The sequence below is a fragment of the Macaca thibetana genome, chromosome 1, assembly GCF_024542745.1.
Source record: "Macaca thibetana thibetana isolate TM-01 chromosome 1, ASM2454274v1, whole genome shotgun sequence".
Taxonomy (NCBI): domain Eukaryota; kingdom Metazoa; phylum Chordata; class Mammalia; order Primates; family Cercopithecidae; genus Macaca; species Macaca thibetana.
Window position 1 is genome coordinate 41,548,058 of NC_065578.1, and position 23,437 is coordinate 41,571,494.

Here is a 23,437-nt window from a genome sequence, read left to right on the forward strand (position 1 = left end):
GTTGATAGAAAAAAATATTAGAGATTAGGGCTGTCCCAGAAATGTGTGGCTACGTATCATCATACCTATGGGAAACATAGTGTATGATAATGTAAGACAGCTGGAAAGAAGTTTAGAGCCAGATGCCAACACTTGAGGAAAGCTGAGTTTTCCGTTGATTTCTCAGATTATAGTCATGATAGAATGGTGATCTCTTAATTGCTCTTTCACTTCCTGGACTTTTAATGTGGATTAAAATATGAGCCATGGACTAAATGTAAGAAAATGTGTTTTTTTTAGGTGGAAAATTATGCAAACTATATTTGTATCCTAACAGAGGGAGGAGAAGCATTTTCTCATGGTTATGATGAAAAGGAAAATAAATAGCTTAGACATGAGTTTAAAGAGCTCCAACTCAAACAGAGTTGTTTTTCCTTTTGTGGGAACATCATTTTAAAACTTCTTCCCTAATTCTAGAAATTAACATATTATATAAAATTTGAGAAATGCATACAAGTATAAAGAAGGAAAAAATTATATCTTCTACCCCAAGAAAAGTATGATACTTCTAATGTTTCAGGTGTATTTTCTGGCTGTCTTTTTAAAACGTATGTGTTCTGAAATAGTCTGAAACGTGTGTGAGAGTGCAGGGTATTTTTTTTTTTTTAGTGTTTATTACAGCACTTTCCACTCTATATTATAATCTGTGTCAGCTCCTCTGGAGTAGAGATCATGTCCTAGTTTTAGCGATTTGTGTCTCTCACAGTACCTGGCTTGTAAAGTACCTAGTTTAGGGGAGGCAAAACTTTACCTCTTCCTCTTTAGGTCTTTTTTTTTTTTTTTCCCCCCAGCTGGGCCTGAGAATTAAGTTGATATAAGACAGATTAACAGGAGAAAAGCATACAAACATATTTAAATTGGAAATAAATGGAAATGAAGACCCAAAGAAGCAATTAGAATCAATCTCTCATATACTGAGTTGGACAGATAATAGTAAGTTGTGAAAAAGCAACTAAATATATGGAAAGGCTGAAAAGATAAAAGAGTTACTTTAACAAGGTCTGTACAGAATTCTCTTGGCCTCAACTTCCCATCCTTAATTATAAGAGTGTTGCTTTCCTTCTAGCAAAGGGAGGGCATTTTTCAACATGGGAATTTCATCTCCTGCTTTTAAGAAATAGAAGGAAGATCAGAATGATCTTGCACCTGCTGTTTTTCAAGTGTGTTTAACTCAAAATAGTCAATACACCAGAGTGGTATATTTTTAACTCCTTCACTAGCATATTAAGGACTTAGAAAATATTAAGTACTTCAAAACTTCAAAGGAAAATACAGATAGAACCCCTTTAGAATATTCTATATTTGTGTAACTACACACTTAGGTGTTATTAGGCCGGGCGTAGTGGCTTACACCTATAATCCCAGCTCTTTGGGAGGCTGAGGCGGGTGGATCACCGGAGGTGGTGAGTATGAGACCAGCTTGACCAACATGGAAAAACCCTGTCTCTACTAAAAATACAAAATTAGCCTGGCGTGGTGGTGCATGCCTGTAATCCCAGCTACTTGGGAGGCTGAGGCAGGAGAATCGCTTGAACCTGGGAGGCAGAGGTTGTGGTGAGCGGAGATCGTGCCATTGTACTCCAGCCTGGGCAACAAGAGTGAAACTCTGTCTCAAAAAAAAAAAAAGATTAAAATATTAGGTGCTATTATTATACATATTATTATACATGGTCAGTGATTATATTTACCACACATTTATTATTTTCTTTACCTCAGCATTTTTCCTTGCATCTCAGATATTCCATTCGGGATCATTTTCCTTTTTCGCTTTAGAAATTCCTTTTACAAGATGGCAGTTTTTTTGTTTGTTTGTTTGGTTTTTTTTTTGCCTCAGGTGCAGAGAAAATTGAGTTAATCATAGGACATGTTACATATGTATTGTACCCTCATTTTTTCCTTTGTTGCTTTCTACTGGGTAGACTGAATTTTCTTCTGATGAGTTAAAGTTTATGTTATATTTTTGTTTGCATAATGGTTGCATTTTAAGAGTTTTCTTTAATTCCAACTTTTTTTTTTTTCCTCTACAAAGCTTCTGGAAAATTTCTTCCAGCATTTCTGGTAATTCTCAGTAGGAAGGTTGTTCAAGGGTTCTAATCTGCCACACTGCAAGAAACATAAGATGCTGTATGTCCTTCTGCCAACATGTGTTTTTCTTTGTTTTGTTTTTTTGTTTTTTTGAGACAGAGTCTCACTCTTTCACCCAGGCTGGAGCGCGGTGGCACAATCTTGGCTCACTGCAACCTCTGCATCCCGGCTTCAAGGAATTCTCCTGCCTCAGCCTCCCTAGTAGCTAGGACTACAGATGCACGCCACCATGCCTGGCTAATTTTTGTATTTTTAGTAAAAACAGGGTTTCACCATGTTGGCCAGGATGGTCTTGATCTCTTGACCTCATGATCCGCTTGCCTTGGCTTCCCAAAGTGCTGGGATTACAGGCCATGGGGTTTTGCAATATAAATTAGCTCATGATGATTGATAATAGGAGAATGATGTCATTATAATGCAGAAGTTCCTATACAATTTTCCCTAGCATGTTAATGATTTGGACTACCAGTAAGCCTCAGTTTGTACATGAATCCTATTCATCCCACATTCTTCAAATTAGACTTAATCTGAACTTGAAATAAATCTGTAAACTATGAAGGAAAGAGATAAGCCAGTGGTTGTAGTTCAGTGTGGATAGTCCTGTGCTAAGGGAAAGCAGAGAACACTAGGAAAATTCAGGGGAGGTGATGAGATAGACATAATGGGTAGGGTGACCAGAAAAGGCTTCCAAAGGAGATTGTATTGAGTTGTGTTTTGAAAGGTGCTAGCTAGATTAAGAAGCTGGGAAAGGCATTCCTGGCAAAGGGAACAGAGTCGATAATACATACTAGTTCACATGAGTGAATGCTAAGAAGAAATGTGGCTGGAGATATTTTCTTTTCTTTTCTTTTCTTTTTTTTTTTTTGAGACGGAGTCTTGCTCTGCCGCCCAGGCTGGAGTGCAGTGGCCGGATCTCGGCTCACTGCAAGCTTCGCCTCCTGGGTTTACGCCATTCTCCTGCCTCAGCCTCCCGAGTAGCTGGGACTACAGGCGCCCGCCACCTCGCCCGGCTAGTTTTTTGTATTTTTTAGTAGAGACGGGGTTTCACCATATTAGCCAGGATGGTCTCGATCTCCTGACCTCGTGATCCGCCCGTCTCGGCCTCCCAAAGTGCTAGGATTACAGGCTTGAGCCACTGCGCCTGACCTGGCTGGAGATATTTTCAGGAACCACATCATGGTGAAACCATATGCTAAACTAAGGCGTTTGGATTTGACACCTGGGCTATGCTTGATGTTCCTGGATTATGCTAAAGGCATAAAAATATTTTTGAATATATGAATTATTGACTTTATATAAAAGATCTAGAGAATCACTAAATCATTTTAAGAGGGCAGTTAACATGATCTGATTCATGTTTTAGAAAAATTACTCTAGCAACAGTAGGGGGATGGATTACATAGGGACCAGATTGGAAGTGGGAAACTTAGGGGTAGTTTTGCAGTAATAAAGAATAAGAACGAAAACAAGGCTCAGAGTGTAAATGGTGAAGGGAAGATGAACTAAGTTATTAATGAAAAGGAATCTGTAAAACAAATTGAGAATGGTGGATGAAATCTTGGATGACTCTAATGCCATCTACTCAATCACTTTTAGATCATAGTTTTCTAATAATAGCCAGAAAGTATTAACACAGATTCTCCAGCCATGCACGGTGGCTCACGCCTGTAATCCCAGCACTTTGGGAGGCCAAGGGAGGTATATTGCTTGAACCTAGGAATTTGAGACCAACCAGGGCAACATGGCAAACCCCATCTCTACAAAAAGTACAAAAATTAACCAGGCATGGTGGCATGCACCTGTAGTCTCAGTTATTCGGGAGGCAGAGGTGGGAGGATCACCTGAGCCTGGGAGGTCGAGGCTGTGGTGAGCCATGATTGCATCACTGCACTCCAGCCTGGGGAATGGAGCGAGACCCTGTCTCAAACAACAGAACAAAACAAAACAAAAACAAACAAACAAACAAAACCCCAGATACTCATTTTATGATAAAATATGGCCTGTAACATTTGTGTTACATTCCCAATTTGCTTAAAGCTAATATTTTGTTTTAACTAATGTTGTAAAGAGCCTGAGCATAAAATAATTAGCAGAGTCACTTTTTTTATGTGTAGAAACTGACAAAGTGATTCTAAAATTGATGTGGACATGCAAGGTCCTAGACTAGTCAAAAAACTGAAAAAGAACAAAGTTGGAGGACTAACACTTCCTGGTTTCGAGACTTAACCATAAAGCTGTAGCAATCAATAAAATATACTCCTGGGCTGGATGCAATGTTTCACAGCTGTAATCCCAGCATTTTGGGAGGCCAAGGTGGGCAGATCAACGGAGGGCAGCAGTTCACGACCAGCCTAGCCAACATGGTGAAACCCCGTCTATACTAAAAAGACAAAAATTAGTCAGGCATGGTTGTGAGTGCCTGTAATCCTAGCTATTCAGGAGGCTGACGCAGGAGAATCGCTTGAACATGGGAGGTGGAGGTTGCAGTGAGCCGAGATTGTACCACTGCACTCCAGCCTGGGCTAAAGAGTGAGACTCCATCTCAAAAAAAGAAAATGCATTCTTGGCATTCAGATAGATCTATAGATCAATGGAACTCTCAATAGAGAGTTCAGAGATAAGCCCACAAGTACACCATCAACAGATTTTCAACAAAGGTGACAAGGTAATTCAATGAGAAAAGGATAACCTTTTCAACAAATGGAACAATTAGATATAGACATATGCTAAAAAAAAAAAAAAAGCTCCCCAAATCCTGATCGAAGTTCTGTTTCCCATTGGTGAGGAATGCCTGCCCTCAATACCACAGGATAGCCAAATACATAACACCTGACACTAGACAGAAATGAGATTGATAACAGTTTATTAGTCACATATATTCACAGCCTATGGGAAGAGGATAGATATGCTATGCTATGCAGGGCCACAAGGGGTTACTCTCAGGAATAGAATGAACTCGTAGAGGGTATGGGAGGCAGGCTTTGTAGTGACAAGAAGATGAGGTGCCTCCTGGTTCCCCTGGGAATATGTGATTGGCTTCTCTGAAAAATTCCATGGGCTGGCAGGGAAGTGAAACCCATTAGTTTGAGGACTGGGTGGAGTACAGCTGCTCCAGCTGATAGAGGACTGGCCAGATGGAGACTCTTTCTCTCTGGATGGGGGACATACTCTGGCCAAGTAACTGATGGCTAGGCTTTTTTGGGGCTTCTGTGAGGCTGAAAGATGCCAAGTCCATACATGAAATTTTAGAGCTTGCAATAAATTTATCTCATGCCATATATAAACTCAAATTGTTTGCTAGATATCTGTGATTATGAAATATCTATTAATTTACTAATGTATGTAGGTACATTTTTATAATTTTCCCCTCAAAGATCTTGCACATTTTTCTTAGATTTATTCCGAGGTACTTCATATTTTTAGATGCTATTAATAAATGCTATATTTTTTAAAAAATTAATTTTCTACTTATTTGTCACTGGTATTTTAAATTATAATATTTTTATATATTGACCTTATATCTAGCAATCTTGCTAAAATTTATCATTCATTTTTATACTTTAGTTGAAGATTTAAACATTTTCTCTCTCTCTGTTTTTCTTGTCCAGGTTGGAGTGCCGGAGTGCAGTAGCACGATCTCCTCTCACTACAGCCTCAACCTCCTGGGCTCAAGTAATCCTCCTGTCTTGTCCTCCCAAAATGCTGGGATTACAGGTAAGCCACCACACCCAGCCAAAATGACATTTTTGTTCACAAAGACTGATTTATGTACATTTCATTTATATGTTGAATTTTGTTAAGAAGAAATTGGAACAAATCCACCAGTCTCTACAAAGAGAACATCAAGAACCTGTGTAACAGGCCGGGCGCGGTGGCTCAAGCCTATAATCCCAGCACTTTGGGAGGCCGAGGCAGGCGGATCACGAGGTCAGGAGATCAAGACCATCCTGGCTAACACAGTGAAACCTCGTCTCTACTAAAAATACAAAAAAAAAAAAAAAAAAAATTAGCCGGGCGTGGTGGCAGGCACCTGTAGTCCCAGCTACTTGGGAGGCTGAGGCAGGAGAATGGCGTGAACCCGGGAGGCAGAGCTTGCAGTGAGCCGAGATCACGCCACTGCACTCCAGCCTGGGCGACAGAGTGAGACTCCGTTTCAAAAAAAAAAAAAAAAAGAACCTGTGTAACAGTCTAAAAAAATCTAAGTGAGGTTAAAAAAAGAAATTATAATCCTTTACTTCATAATTGTGGCTAATTACAAATCAGCTTTTACCTTGGAAGTATTTTGTTTCAATATATGAAAATGTATAGATTCATGGCCAGATGTGGTGGCTCATGCCTATAATCCCAGCACTTTGGGAGACCAAAACTGGAGGATGACCTGAGGCCAGGAGTTCAAGACCAGCCTGGGCAACATAGTGAGACTCAGTTTCTATGAAAAATAAAAAAATTTAGCTGGATGTGGTGGTATGTGCCTATAGTCCCAGTTACATGGGAGGCTGAGGTGGGAGGATTGCTTGAGCCCAGGAGTTGGAGGCTGCAGTGAGCTATGGTCACGCCACTGCACTCTAGCCTGGGTGACAGAGCATGACCTCATTTCTTTAAAAAAAAAGTCATGTTGTAAAAATTATCAAATTATGCATAAAAGTATTATGAACACATCACAAAAATTTGAGGAGGAAAAAATCACTCATTTAACATCATAGCTGATTTTTATTGAATGTATTAAAATTTAAACAATCTATGTATGTTATGTGCTTTTAAAAATCACCATGAGACTAGGCCAGGTGCAGTGGCTCATACCTATAATCCCAGCACTTTGGGAGTCCGAAGCAGACAGATTACCAGAGGTCAGGAGTTCAAGACCTGTCTGGCCAACATGGTGAAACTCTGTCTTTACTAAAAAATACATAAATTAGCCAGGCATCATGATGCACACCTGTAATCCCAGCTACTAGGGAGACTGAGGCAGGAGAATTACTTGAATTTGGGAGGTGTAGGTTGCAGTGAACTGAGATTATGTCACTGCACTCCAGCCTGGGCGACAGAGCAAAACCTTATCTCAAAAAAAAAAAAAAAAAATCACCTTGGGACTATACATATTTTTTATTTACAAATATGTTTGTAGTTCACCTTTTAAGGAGTTCTTTAGAGTATATAGTACATTATTTTAAATATATTCAATTCTGTTCATGGAATTTAATGTTTTTGATCTAGAGAAATGTTATTAATAGGTAAGTCTGGTGAATAAAGTGTACACTATGAATTTAAGCATGGGAGGTAACCCAAGATTAAACTATACATCACAGTATTATTTTCAATGGCAAAAATCGGAAGCTATCCAAATTTTTAAGTGAGACAGAAATTATATTATAGCCATGCTGGAACACAATACAGCCTTTAAAAATTATCATTACAAGCTGGGCGCAGTGGCTCATGCCTGTAATCTCAGCACTTTGGAAGGCCAAGGTGGGCAGATCATGAGGTCAGGAGTTCGAGATTAGCTTGGCTAACATAGTGAAATCACGTCTCTACTAAAGATACAAAAAATGAGCTGGTCGTGGTGGTGCGTGCCTGTAATCCCAGCTACTTGGGAGTCTGAGGTAGGAGAATCGCTTGAACCTGGGAGGCGGAGGTTACAGTAAGCTGAGATTGCATCATTGCACTCTAACCTGGGTGACTGGGCAAGGCTCCATCTAAAAAAAAAAAAAAAATTGTCATTACAAAATCTGTACAGGAATTTACAGAGAAGTGTTCCTGTATAATGTTAAATTTAAAAAGCCAGACAGAAACTTGTACATGTATTAGTATTATGACTATGTAAAAATGTATATGAATAAAAAATACTGCAAAGAAATATAACAATACGCTTATATCTCTTGGATGTTAGGTTGAACCATATGAAACCGCATGTTTATAAGTAAAAACAATCAAATATTACCAGTTTTGTTTGGTTCAACCTAAGGAAAGAAATACACACACACACACACACACACACACACACACACACACACGGAAATACACATAGATATTGTTTGCTAATTTTCTTTAAAACATTAATAGAAAATAGCAAAATGTCATGAGAGTACATTTGCTCTTTGTTTTATTACTAACAGAAGTTTTATTTCAGTCTCATAATGAAGACCTGGAAAAAGACAAAACATCACAAAACTACCTAGGAAAAGGAATGGAACAAGTAGCAAAGAAGTTAGGGGTGGCCCATGAAGAGATTCAAAGACTCACTGATGAACTACAAGTGAAGGAGAAAGAACAGTGTAAATTAGGTAAGCTGTGGTTTCAGATGACCATTTCTGATCATGCTTTAACTGTACTGATCTCATCTCAGGGTGGAACATGAGAAAAAAACCACTGAGAAAAAAGTCTTTAAGATAAACACATAGAAGTGATGAACAGCCTCATTTTCTACCCTGCTAGGAATTTTTGTCAAAGCCCAAACATATCTACCAAAAGTTCACAACTCATAAGTGTTTACCACTCACCACAAGAAATTCCCAGCCTCTCAGAAGCCCGCTGTGTTCCTTCTCTCTGTCTCTACATCCTTCCTCCTCCTTCAGAGTAACTACTGTCCTGACTTTGAATGCAGTTTCTGTGTTTGACTACACGCAGTATGCCTTCTATGGTTTGCTTCTCCTGCTCAGTCTTACAAGATTCATTCATTTTATTATATGTAGCAGTTGTTTGTTCACTCTGCTGTTTATAATATTTCATTAATAAACATACTACAATCTATCCGTTCTACTGATGGACAATTGTGTTGTCAGTTTTTGTCTATTATAAATATTGCTGCTATAAACATTTTGGTATATGTCTCAGTGTGCTTATTACACATTTCTGATTGTGGTAAGAGTAGAATTACTGAATCCAAGGGTTATGGGCAGGTTCTACTTTGGTCTTCCAAGGTAGTTATACTAATTTAAGCTTTCTTCAGTTGTATGTGGGATTTTAGTTCCTCCACCTTAGTTTTCAATACTTGGTACTATCGGTCTTATTCACTTCACCTTTTATGTTGAGTGTATAGTGGTATTTAAGTGTTGCTTTAATTGGTATTCCCTGACTGCTAATTAAGTTGAAAATCTTTTTGTATGTTTGTTGTTGTTGTTACTCATTTGGATATACAACTTTGTGAAGTTCCTGCTCAAGTCTCTTGTATATTTTTCCTATTTTATTTATTTGTGGGAGTTCTTTATATATTGTGGATATCAGCCTTTTGTTGGTTATAAATGTTATGTTGTTGTTGTTATTTTTTTTTACCATAAATGCTAATATTGATCAAGTTGGGTTTAAGTGAATTATTCTTTATGCCTTCTGAGTTTTCATGTTTAAAGCCTTTTCTTCACTACAAGATTATTGAAGATATTTACCCTGGTTTTGGGGGGGGTACTTTTATTGTTTATATTTACATCTTTGCTTTATCTAGAATTTAGTATAAAATTTTTAAATTATAATTATCTCCTTTCTATATTTTTAATCCGTGACTGATTCTTTTACAAATACAATATATAGGTTACTTGAGAATCATAAACATTAAAAATGTTAAATGTATAAAACAATAATGATTACGCCAAACTGTGTGATTAATAACAAATAATAAAAAAACAGAATATCAGGATGTAAATTTTTTATAAATACATTTTAAACAGTGGACACAAATAACTTTTCAGAATGATGGAAATGTTCCATATCCTGTTTGGGTTGGTGGATATACAATTGTACATATTTGTCAGAATTCATCAAACTATACACTTAAAAGGGTGAATTTTACTGTATGCAATGTATTTATCAGTAAACACAATTTAAAAAGAAAATAAATTTGGCCACATGAGCGTGATGAGAAGCAATATTTGCTGCTTGCAATACAAGAGGAAAAAGGAAAAGCAGGATATTCAGCACCCATAGTGGCTACATTTGGACACAACAGAACACAATCACATAGCAATCTCTTTTATCAGCAGTTGCTCTATAGGGTAAATCCCAAACGTATCAATTGAAAGCCACCTCTACAGTGAGTCTGTTAGGACTTTTGGGAAGCTGAATTAGCAAGTCCTTTTGGAATGTTGTGTGCAGTATCAATGTGTGCACCGTCTGTAACTTCCCGAGTCATCCACTTACAGCAGAATTTGTAGCTAGGCATGTGTAATATGACAGTGTTTCCCAAGTATTAGCTTGTTTCTTTCAACAAACTCTTTTTAAAAATAAATCCCTTTAGCTCTCTTTAGTTTATTCTTTAGCTCACTATCACATCATAAAATTTGGATGAAAATGAAAAATTTTTTCAATGATAATTTTTTCAAGAATGAAAAAGAATTCATATAAAATATTTATTCCTTGACAAATGAATATCAAGAAAAAAGATGAATTTTTAAAGATTTAAGAGACTTATTAACCAATTATGATGTGTGGCCTTTATTGAATCCTGATTCAAATTTTTAACATTTATAAAACAATTTGAAATTTGAACACTTGCTAGACATATGAATTAAAGAATTGTTAAATTTTTGTTAAATTAATTTTTTGTTTAAAAATAGTTCTTATTTTTTAGAGATATATAGTGAAACATTCATAAGTGAATGAAATGATGTCTAGGATTTGCTTCAAAATAATACAGGTCTCTACCTTACAGCTACACAAAAATTAATTCAAAATGGATCGCAGAGCTAAATGTAAGTTAAAACTATAAAACTATTAGAAGAAAACAAGGAATACATCTTCATGATCTTGGGTTAAGCAGTGATACATTAAATATGACACCAAAAGCAAAAGTGAAGAGAAAAACTAATACATTGGACTAAATCAAAATTTAAAACCTTTATACTTCAAAACATACCATCAGAAAGTGAAAAGACACCTCACAGACTAGAAGAAAATATTTGTGAATCGTGTGTTTGATATGGATCTTATATCCAGAATATGTAACAAATTCTTACAATTTAATAATTAAAAGACAGCCCCATTTAAAAATGAGCAAAGGGGCTGGGCGTCATGACATGTGCCTGTAGTCCTAGCTACTTGGGAGGCTGAGGTGGAAGGATGGCTTGAGCCCAGGAGTTTAAGGCTGCAGTGGGCGATGATTGTTACTGCTTTCCAGCCTGGGTGACAGAGTGAGACCCTGTCTTAAAGAAAAAAAACGGGCAAAGGATTTGAAAAGACATTTCCAGGAAGAAGATATGTGAATGACCAACAGGCACATGAAAAGATGCTCAGCACCTCCCATCACAAAAATTGATAGGTATGTGACGTGGTGGATGTGTTAATGAACTTGATTTAATCACCCCACAATATAAACATATGTCAAAACATTACATTGTACACCATAAACGTATATAATTATTATTTGTCGATTAAAAAAATGATGTTCGATACTATTAGTTATTAGGGAAGTGCAAAGCAAAACCACAATGAGAGTCTACTTCATACTCACTAGAATGGCTGTGCTAAACAAGACAGACAGTGACAATTGTTGGCAAGGATGTGGAAACATTAAAACCCTTGTACATTGCCGGTAAGAAGGTAAGATAGTGAAGATACTTTGGAAAACATTTAACAGTTTCTCAAAATATTAAACACAACCCAGAAATTCCATTCCTAGCTATCTACCCAGGAGAAACACAGACTTGTATGTAAATGTTCATAGCACTATTAGTTACAATAGCCAAGAGTTAGAAACAACCCAAATGTCTGTCAATTGGTGAACTGATAAACAAAATGCAGTATATCCATACTGGGCAGAAAGTAGCTAACAGCACATCCAACACTGCTATCCTTAGAGAAAGGACTGCTATAACAGTCACAAGCATCTGGTTGACATCTGAGAACTTGGATTTTGGGAGGGTTTCCACCATTCCTTAACCAATAGTGGCTCACTGTGCCTAAGCTGTTTATACAATGTGGTCCATGCAGAATACCTGCTTTCCTTTAAGAGTCTTGGTATATGCTCGGCAGAAAGTGTGTGTGTGACCAGCCCTCAACAAAACCTTAGGTGCTGAGTCTTTCATGAGCTTCCCAGGTAGACAACATTTTACATGTATTGTCACAGTTTACTGCTGGAGACATATCCTGTGTGACTCCACTGGGAGCAGACTCTTGGAAGCTTGTTCCTGGTTTCTTCTGGCTTTTGCCCTGTGCATCCTTTCCCTTTGCTTCATCTTTTTGATTTTGCTTCATCTTTTTGCTGTAGGAAATCTTAGCTTTGAGTATGAACATATGTTGAGTCTTGTGAGTCCTCTTAGCATATCACCAAATCTGGGGGTGATCTTGAGGACTCCTGGTACTCATATGATATAATACTATCTGCCAGTAAAAAGGAAGGAAGTACTTATACCTGCTACATGGATGAATCTCAAAAACAAGCTAAGTGAAATAAGTCAGATGCAAAAGATCATGTATTGTGTGATTCCATTGAGATGAAATGCACATAAAAGGCAATCCTATAGAGATAGGAAGTAGATTGGCATAGCTGGGCACAGTAACACATGCCTATGTCCCCAACTACTTGCCACTTGGGAGGCTGAGGCAGAAGAATCACCTAGCCTATGAGTTTGAGTCCAACCTGAGCAACATAGTGATACCCTGTCTCAAAAAAAAAAAAAAGGAAAGTAGATTAGTAGTTGTCTAGGGCTAGGGATGAGAATTGGGACTAAGTGGGTATGATTTTCTTAATAGGGTGATGGAAATGTTCTAAAATTAGATTGTGATAGTGGCATACCTGTAGATATACTAAAAACCATTGAATTGTCCACTTGAAATAAGTAATTTTTAAGGTATGTAAACTGTACCTCAATAAAGCTGTTAAAAATATAAGAACTGGGGGAAATAAGTATATTAGGTGAAAATCTAAGGTGGCTTCCAAGAGCCCCACCCCCGGTATATACACATTTTTTCCCAGTGATTCAACAAAATACAATCTAGATGCTGCTGTGAAGAGATTTTGTAAGTGTAGTTATAGTCCCAAACCAACTGACTTTAAAGAAGGGAGATTTTCTTGCATGAGCCTGATCTAATCAGGTGAGCTCTTGAAAGAGTCAGGACATTTCGTGGCAAAAAAGATTTGAAGTGCAAGAGGGATTTAACATGAGGGAGACTCCTCATTAATGACTTAAAAAAAGAAATAATGACTTTGAAGATGGAGAAGATCACATGACAAAGAATGCAGGCAGCCTCCAAGAGCCAAGAGAGACCTCCAACTGACAGTCAGCAAGGAGATGGGGACCTCAGTCTTACACCCTCAAGGACTGAATTCAGCTAACAAGCTGAATCAGATTGGAAATGAATTCTTCTCCAGAGCCTTCAGAGAGAAACATAGCCTGGCCAACAGCCTGATTTCAGCCTTGTAAGACTTTGATCACAGAACTCAGGCACACCATGCCCAGACTCCTGACCTAGAGAACTGTGAACTAGTAGATGGATGCTGTTGTAAGCCACTAAGTTTGTGGTAATTTGTTATACAACATTAGAAAATTAATATAATAGGTAAGGGTATAAGAGAAACAAGATTGACCGTGAGTTGGTGATTGTTAAAAGCTGGGTGATGGATGTAGGTATTACCATAACTCTGTTCTAGCTACTTTTGTATATATATGAAATTTTCCATCAGTAAAAAAGTTTTTTTTTTTAAATCTATGCTAACCAGACTTAGAAAGAGACTTAGAAATAGACTAAGAAAGTAAAACTGTTAATCTGATAGAGAGATCTCAAGAAAAGTTACAACCAATACAATTTTAGAAATATTACTGGTTTAAGAGGACTATTGGAAAGCTACAACTAGCTACAATTTTCTTTTTTCTTTCTTTCTTTTTTTAGAGATAGGGTTTCACTCTGTTGCCCAGATTGGAGTACAGTGGCATGATCATCACTCACTCACTGAGTTCCTGGGTTCAAGTGATCCTCCTGCCTCAGTCTCATGAGTAGCTAGGACTGTAGGCGTGTAGTGCCACAGTTGGCTAATTTTTAAATCTTTTGTAGAGAAGGGGGTTTTACTTGCCCAGGCTGGTCTCAAACTCCTGACCTCAAGCAATCCTTATGCCTCAGCCTCCCAAGTGTTGTATAGGTGTGAACCACTGTGCCCAACCCCAGAAAGCTATAGTTTTCAAGTATCTTCACAAACATGGCAGAAACTAACCTGACCATACAAGTTAATAAATTTGGTAGTCCGATATTATTTAAATTTGGAGCAATATATTTCACTATGTGTGCTATTCCAAAAATAGTTATTTTTTTTCAAATAGCAATTAAGTCAAATGTTTTCAGAACACCTGAAGTACCTCTTCAGAACTCTGAGGTTCACAGAATACAGTTTGGAAGCCCCTGTTCACGTAATAAATTCTGAGCTCTCTTGTGTAGCAAATAAGGTCTTTCTGGTTTGGCCTCTGCCTATGTATCCAGCTCATATCCCACACTTCCCTAATTCTCTGCACTACAGACTGGGCAGTATTAGACTATATGTAGTTCCTGAACTACTCAGTGTTCCCTCCTATGTCGTCTCCTTTGTTCTGTGCTACCTCCTGTATTACTCGTGTTATTCCCTCTTTGTAGAATATCCTTTCCACCTGCCCTCACTTTACTTTCTCTCCTTCTTCCATAGAGGAATACATTTGGAAAACTGTTCTTTTAGTAAAACAGAAGCTATTTTTACATCTCTGGCTCAGTGTAAACAGACCTAGGTTCACATCCCAGTCATACCGTTTACTAGTTGTGTAATGTTAAGCAAGTTGCTTAACTTTTCTGAGTCTTGTTTATCTCATCTATAAAATGGAAGCATGAATATCTACTTTGCAGCTTTGTTATGATGATACATATATCTGGCACTGATAGTTGCTGCTATGGTAACAGTAATAGTAATAGTATTGCTATAGTTAGGAATACAGTTTTAGGTGAATCTGGTAGGTTATCCTGGGATTTACTCTAAAGAACTGAGTGTTAACAGATGTAATAATAAAACCTTCACAATTGTGCTGATGAACTCACTCTGTGGTTAGAAGTGACCTGTTATAAAATTCATGTTAGTCTCTTACTTCTGGGAGGTTCTTCATTCTGATAATATAGGAGATCCACCAGCAATATTGCTGGTGATGAGGAGACCACAGGAGACAAAGGGATAAAACCTGAAGTAGAGAACCCAAATCCAATAGACTCCAATGCGTCATGTCTTCCTAAATATCATTGTGCCATCCTTATACAATTCTCGCATAGTATCAAAAGCTATTTCCTGAAATTTTGTTATTTTGATATTTCTAGCAGCTATTGGCAAAATTCTAAATATGACTGATTGCAGGAATTCTTTTTACTTTTTTCTGGGTGTGGTTTCTTTTCACTAAACTGGTAGTACCATGCCTAAAAACTTTCAGCTTTTCCCATTGTTTACAGTGGTTTAAATTCCTCTTAATCATGAAATCTGATGGAGGAAACTATTAGGGAAAGACAATTATGAGATCAGATAAGCAGGGATAGGGCTAAATATAGGGTGCAGTAGGAACTCTAAGAGGGAAGTCTGGGAAAATTCCCTGAGGAGCTGACATTTAAGCAGAAACTCCAGGGCAGTAGCCAGGTGAAAGAAAGTGTTCCAGAGAGAGAGAGTCATTGGAAATTTGATTATTATACGAATCATTTGTTCCTTATACAAATATTTTGTTTCTTTTTTTAGATTCTGCGCTTAAGAAGGCTCAACTAGAAATTGACAAATTGAAGGAAAATTTGGTAAAGCAGAAAGAAAATGGTAAGTCATTCTAGAAGATATAATAATTATTATTTAGTAGCCAAGAATGGTGGTACATGCCTGCAGTCCCAAAGACTTGGGAGGCTTGGGCCCAGGAGTTGGAGGTTGCAGTGAGCCATGTCTGTGCCACTGCACTCCAGCCTGGGCAATAATGCAAGACCCCATCTCAAAAGAATAAATTTTTTAAAAAATTATTATTTAATAATAATACATTAAGAAATAATATAATATACATTAATAATAGGTTTTAAAATAATATTTTGGAATTAAAATAATAAGTACTACTACTGTTATTGCTATTGCTACTACTGTTATTACTTCCACTACTACTACCATTTAATAGTGACAGGTACTAAGTACTTACTAAGTGACAGGTACTTTGCCAGGCACTTCACATGCTTTATCTCTAATCCTCACAACAGTCTGTGGCCATACTACCCTGAATATACATATCTCATCTAATCCTCATAGCAGTTCCAAGTAGTGAGTAGTAGTATCCCCTTTTCTTAGATAAGCAAACTGAGTCATGGCAAAGTTAAGTGAGTTATCCAATAGCTACAATAAGTATCAGAGCTGGTATTTGAATCTTTGTATGTCTGACTCCCAAACCTGTGATCAACACAAATCATGCATCTTTTACTGGGACCACTGATACCAATATACTTTATAATGCATTTAACAATACTTTATACATATTTGTTCACTGGGAAGCCAGTAGGCTTGAATCAGTGGTGAATTAATCTGACCCTAGCTTGCCTATATAAAAATGCTACCAGTTAGCAATAATATAATGAAATTTGAATATTTGAATGGTAACAGCTAAAAATTTTTTAAATATGTTTACCAGTTTTTAAATAATTCTACAACTAGGCATCCCTCCTTTTAAAAATGTATGAATACAATTTATAAAATGAATACTGCTTTTTTAGTAATTAATAGAACAAGTAAACAGAAATAAATCAGTAGGGATATAAAAGCCCTAAAAATACTAGCAATCAAAATGACCTAATTGATATTTATAGAAACAGAACACACATTCTTTTCATATACCCATGAAACATTCACCAAGAGAGACCATCCTGGTGGAACTGGAGGTCATTATGCTAACAGAAATAAGCCAGGCACAGAAAGACAAACATTGCATGCTCTCACTTATATGTGGAATCTAAAAATCAAAACAGTTGAACTCACCGACATAGAGAGCAGAAAGATTGTTACCAGAGGCTGGGAAGGAGAGTAGAGGGGCAGTTTCAGTGGGAGGCAGGGAATGGCTAATGGGTAAAAAAAGAAAGAGTGAATAAAATCTAGCATTTGATAGCACAACAGGGTGACTACAGTCAATAATAATTTAATTGTACATTTTAAAATAACTTAAAGAGTATAATTGGATTGTTTGTAACACAAAGGATAAATACTTGAGGGGATGGATAACCCATTTTCCATGACATGATTATTACGCATTGCATGCCTGTATCAAAACATCTCATGTAGCCTTTGGCTCTGTGAGCAGCACCATGGCTGTTGGCAAGAACAAGCACCTTATGAAAGGTAGCAAAAAGGGAGCCAAAGCTAAAGTGGTTGATCCATTTTCTAAGAAAGATTGGTGTGATGTAAAAGCACTTGCTATGTTCAATATAAGAAATATTGGAGAGACGCTAGTCACCAGGACTCAAGGAACCAAAATTGCATCTAATAGCCTCAGGGGTCGTGTGTTTGAAGTGAGTCTTGCTGATCTGCAGAATGATGAAGTTGCATTTAGAAAATTCAAGCTGATGCTGAAGATGTTCAGGACAAAAACTGACTAACTTCCAGGGCATAGATTTACCCGTGACAAAATGTGTTCCATTGTCAAAAAATGGCAGACCATGATTGAACCTCACGCTGATGTCAAAACTACCGATGATTATTTGTTTCATCTATTCTGTGTTGATTTTACTAAAAAGCACAACAATCTGACACAGAAGGCCTCTCATGCTCAGCACCAACAGGTCTGCAAAATCCAGAAGAAGATGATGGAAATTATGACCTGAAAGGTGCGAATGACTTGAAAGAAGTGGTCAATAGATTGATTCCAGACAGCACTGGAAAAGAGAAAAGCTTTGCCAATCTAGTTATCTTCTCCATGATGTCTTTATTAGAAAAGTAAAAATGCTGAAGATACCCAAGTTTGGTTGGGGAAAATTCATGAAGGCAATTGTTCTGGAAAAGCTACTGGGGATGAGACAGGTCCTAAAGTCGAATTAGCTGATGGATATGAAGCACTGGTCCAAGAATCTATTTAAAGTTCAAAATTTAAAAAAGAGAGGCCATCCTGGGCCATAAAGTAAATCTCTGTGAAAAAAATGAAATACAAATTATGTTCTCTGATTATAATGGAATTAAACTAAAAATTGGTAACAGAAGTAGGTTAGTTGGAAATATTTGGAAATTAAAAAGATTTTTTTTTTTTTTTTTTTTTTGAGATGGATTCTCATGTTGTTGCCCAGGCTGGAGTATAGTGGCATGATCTCGGCTCACTGCAACCTCTGCCTCCCAGGTTCAAGCAGTTCTCTGCCTCAGCCTCCCGAGTAGCTGGGATTACATGAACCTACCACCACACCCAGCTAATTTTTGTATTTTTAGTAGAGACGGGGTTTCACCATGTTGGCCAGGCTGATCTTGAACTCCTGACCTCGTGATCCACCCGCCTCAGCCTCCCTAAGTGCTGGGATTACAGGCGTGAGCCACTGCACCTGGCCTAAAAAGATATTTATAAAAAGACTATGCCTTCAGAGAAAAAAAATAAGAGAGATATTAGAAAATATTTTGAATTGAAGAAAATGAAAATGCAACAATATCATCATTTCTGTGACATAGCTAAATCAGTACTTAGAGGGAATTTTATAGTATTTAATGCTTATATTAGAAATCAAGAAAGGATTCAAAATAATCTGAGTCTATACCTCAGAAACCCAGAATAAGGTAAGCAGAATAAGAATTAAAAAAATAATTAAATATAATAAGAATAAGAAGAATAAGAACAGAATAAGAAGAGAAAATTAAATCCAAGGCATGCAGAAGGAAGGAGATATTAAAATAAGAGCTAAAATCAACAAAAGTGGCTGGGCACGGTGGCTCACGCCTGTAATCCCAGCACTTTGGGAGGCTGAAGCAGGTGGATCACAAGGTCAAGAGATCAAGACCATCCTGGCCAACATGGTGAAACCCCGTCTCTACTAAAAATACAAAAATTAGCTGGGCGTGGTGGCGCACGCTTGTAATTCCAGGTAACTCAGGAGGCTGAGGCAGGAGAGTTGCTTGAACCTGGGAGGCAGAAGTTGCAGTGACCCGAGATAGTGCCACTGCACTCCAGTCTGGTGACAGATCGAGACTCCATCTCAAAAAAGAAAAAAAAAATCAACAAAACTAAAAACAGAACCACAGTAGAGTAAATCAGTGGAACCATGAGCTGCATCTTCAGAGAGAACAACATTGACAAACTTCTAACTAGATTGGTCATGAAAAAAGAGAGAACTCACAAATTACCAATATAAAAAATAACAGAATATTTCTACAGAATAAAAAGATAATATGGGAATATTATGAAAAACTTTATGCCAATAAATTGACGACCTGGATGACGTGGACACATTCCTTAAAAGACACAAACCACCAAACCTCACCTGAGAAGAAATAGCTCTAAATCTATGTAAAGAGACAGAATTTTTAGTTAAAAACCTTTCCATGGGCCAGACATGGTGGCTCATGCCTGTAATCCCAGCACTTTGGGAGGCCGAGGGGGTGAATCACTTGAGATCAAGAGTTCAAGACCAGCCTGGTGAGCATGGTGAAACCCTGTATCTACTAAAAATACAAAAAAAAAAAAAAAAAAAATTAGCCAGGTGTGGTGGCCTATGCCTGTAATCCCAGCTACTCAGGAGGCTGAGGCAAGAGAATCACTTGAACCCAGGAGGCGGAGGCTGCAGTGACATTGCACCACTGCACTCCAGCCTGGGCAACAGAGCAAGACGGACTCAAATGAAAAATAAAAATAAAAATAAAAATCTTCCCATGAGGAAGACTCCAGGCTCAGATGGCTTCATTAGTGAATTCTAATAAGAGGAATTATTTAAGGAATAAATAATACTAAATTTATATAATTTCTTCCAGAAAATGGAAGAAGAGAGAATACTTCCCACTTTTTTAAGTGGCCAGTTACCAAAGAAGTACAGAGAATAAGAAATAACGCCGGGCGCGGTGGCTCAAGCCTGTAATCCCAGCACTTTGGGAGGCCGAGACGGGTGGATCACGAGGTCAGGAGATCGAGACCATCCTGGCTAACACGGTGAAACCCCGTCTCTACTAAAAAATACAAAAAAACTAGCCGGGCGAGGTGGTGGGCGCCTGTAGTCCCAGCTACTCGGGAGGCTGAGGCAGGAGAATGGCAGGAACCCGGGAGGCGGAGCTTGCAGTGAGCTGAGATCCGGCCACTGCACTCCAGCCTGGGCTACAGAGCAAGACTCCATCTCAAAAAAAAAAAAAAAAAAAAAAAAGAAATAACTTGTTGGGTAGTAAAATTAAATGCAGTATGTTTACCAATAATAGATTGTTAAATAAGTGACTATACAAAGCATACTTTGCAGATATTAAAGATGACTTGGAGCCAAGTGTGCACTGACATGAATAGATTTCTGTGATATATTATCAAGTGAATAAGGTAAGTTGTAGAGTAAGATGTGTGGTATAATGTCATTTGGGTTTTTTATTTGTGGAGTTTGTGTGTGTGTACCCACAGGACTACTGTGAGCTGGTATATACTAGTATGGCAGTAAAGTTGTGAAGGTACTGGAATAATTCTGTGTTGACTTATAACTAGCTGTTGTCCTGAGTCTTCTAAACATTCCTACCTGCCCTAATTGTCTTAGCTCCTTCCAGCCCCATGTCTTCCCAGCCACTAAAGAGATAATATTTAGCACAGCAAAATGTTCTCTAGAACTCTACTTCAGAGCTACATTCTTATAGATGAGGGTGCATGCTTAACCAGTTGTTAAATATTTTTAACACAACTTTGTCTGTTTGTATATTACTATAAATATATATATATTTCTGAAAATATTTACTATGTGTTAAAAATATTATTTTGGGACATGGTACCAGCTGAAGGTGGGATAAAAATATTCACTTTGAACAAAACCATGTAGTTTGGTTAACAAAAAGCCTATATTCCATTTGTGATCAATAAAAGTTAAGGTGTTAACACTTTACAATTTCAAGATTTACAGTAAAGCTACAGCATGGAATTATTCTAAGAATAGATTTGTAAACAAATGGAGTAGGAGGTATGTAAAAGAGACAGGACTGAAAGGCATGTAGGAAGACCATTTTTTTGGTCATTTAACTTTTAAAAGCTAAGCTAGGCTAAATTGTTTTAAAATTCTAGGTCCTAGAAGAACCTCTATTGCTGGAAACCCTACACTCAAAAAGTCCAATTCATTGGTCTAGTGTGAGTAATATAAAACTTTCTCTGTTGTTTCTTTGGGTTGGTAGAATATTCTAGGACTAAACTTGAGAGCCTTGTGGCTCTCCTGCATAGAGAGCCAGCCACATATGCAGAGACACGATAGGACTAACAAGAAGGGCAGGCAATAGCACTTCCTTCGTTTTTAGAGTTAGTGCCCCTAAAACTAAAACTTTGATCCAGTTGAGTAAACTGTGTTCTTCTCTGTTTTAGATGCAGCTGACCTACAGAAAGCAAAGGAACACAATCAGAGACTGGATGAGGAAATTCTGGCTTTAAGAAATAGGGTTCGATCACTTGACTCAGAAAAAAAGGTGCTTGGTGAAATGGTAAGTTTAATTTACTTCTTAGAACTTATTTAAATGTGTCTACCATAACAATCAACAGCATAAGCAACACAGATATACAACATGTAGGTTAGTCTTTAGCAGGGACCAATACTGGGGGCTGTAACATCTCAGAGGGATGCCATGCTTTGACCTAGATGTATTCTATCAGTACTTATATTTTATACATTTTAACTACCTATGCTACACAGCAACATTGTTGCTATATGTAAATCTAGGATCTTTTAAATAAGGGATTAGATAATAGTTTATAGTTAACACGTTCACCACATAGAAAATATTACCCTATTATATTGGATAAGTTTAAGATTATTAATACTAAATCTTTAATTGTTTATATTTTTAACCATTTCTTCTTAGCAATTTACTGATTTTTAAAAATGTGTACTTCCAAATTTTAAATACATCTCTTCAATTTTAGTTTATATTCATTAAATAATCATATATCTAATGTCTAAAAAAATACCTGGCATAATACTAAGTGCTTTAGAAATTTTTTTTGTAAGAATGACTAAAGACCCATCAGGATGACTGCTAGCAAAACAAGAGAGAATAACAAATGTTGGTGTGGAAAAATTGGAACCTTTGTGCATTGCTGGGAGAATCTAAAATAGTGCAGTCACCATGGAAAACAGTTACTCTAAAAGTTAAATATAGAATCACCATGTGGTCTGACAATTCCACTTCTGGATATATGCCCCAGAGAATTGAAGACAGAGACTTAAACATATATTTGTACATCCATATTCATAGCAGCATTATTCACAATAGCCAAAAGGTGGAAGCAGCTCAGATGCTCATTGATAGAGGAACAGATAAGCAAAATGTGGTATAGCCTTACAATGGAATATTATTCAGCCTTAAAAAGGAAAGAAATTCATACACATGCTGCAACATGAATGAACATTGAAGACATTATTCTAAATGAAATAATCCAGTCACAAAAGGACAAATAATATATGATTACACTTATATGACATGCTTAGAGTAGTGAAAGTCATAGAGACAGAAAGTATTAATAGAATGGTGGTTGCCAGTGACTGGGGAGAGGGAGTAATGGGAGTTATTGTTTAATGGGTATAGAGTTTCAGTGCAAGATGAAGCGTTCTGGAGATGGATGGTGGTAATGGTTGCACAATAGTGTGCTTGACAATGTGCTTAATAATATGCTTAATGATGCTTAATGCCACTGAACTGTACACTTAAAAATGGCTAACATGGTACATTTTGTGTTATGTGTATTTTACCACAATAAAAATGCAATCATAAAAAGAATGAATAAATAAGTAAAGATTGGTAAGTTGTCTAAATCTTTGTAAATTTATGTATCTAACCCATTTATATATTTAATACATGTGTGTATGCATGAAAAAGTTCAGGTAGGGTACATTCCAAGCAGTGTTATTTCTGGAAAGGGAGGAACAGTTGTAATATGAAGGAAAATACAGTTTTTTATTCTGTATACCTATGTGTTGAAGTTTTACAAGGAGAGCGTATTTGTATGTTACTTGTATAATTAAAAAACAAAGCAATGATTTATCCAAACAAAAATTGAGAAGTCTACAAGATGTTTTCTTTTGTATTTAAGGTTGAAAGACTTAAAGGAGAGGTGTGTGAATCTCAAGACAATAAGCAACTTGAAGACCACTCCCCTGGAAAAACTGTGGGTGGTGAACAGAGAGAACAGGTATTGTATTTTAAAGTTCTGTTCTTTCTGATTTCTAGTTTTTGAGTTGTACTTTT

The 23,437-nt window shown here is 37.2% G+C and overlaps 2 protein-coding genes across 14 annotated transcripts in view; both read left to right on the top strand.

Moving 5' to 3' along the window:
- CCDC30 (coiled-coil domain containing 30) overlaps window positions 1-23,437 on the top strand; it is a 189,862-nt gene that overhangs the window by 12,132 nt on the left and 154,293 nt on the right. For 8 of the 13 annotated variants that reach the window (XM_050797836.1, XM_050797874.1, XM_050797913.1 and 5 more), the window contains 4 exons: window positions 8,252-8,405; window positions 15,779-15,850; window positions 21,561-21,676; window positions 23,283-23,381. In XM_050797836.1, coding sequence (XP_050653793.1) covers window positions 8,252-8,405; window positions 15,779-15,850; window positions 21,561-21,676; window positions 23,283-23,381 — 441 coding nt within the window. Of the gene's footprint in view, window positions 1-5,732; window positions 5,839-8,251; window positions 8,406-15,778; window positions 15,851-21,560; window positions 21,677-23,282; window positions 23,382-23,437 lie in introns of those variants that run through there. The other 5 variants (XM_050797818.1, XM_050797856.1, XM_050797901.1 and 2 more) reach the window with 1 other exon arrangement.
- LOC126961141 (40S ribosomal protein S3a-like) lies at window positions 16,108-21,154 on the top strand. Its single transcript, XM_050801206.1, has one exon. The coding sequence runs from the start codon at window positions 17,365-17,367 to the stop codon at window positions 17,653-17,655; it is 291 nt and encodes a 96-aa protein (XP_050657163.1). The 5' UTR covers window positions 16,108-17,364; the 3' UTR covers window positions 17,656-21,154.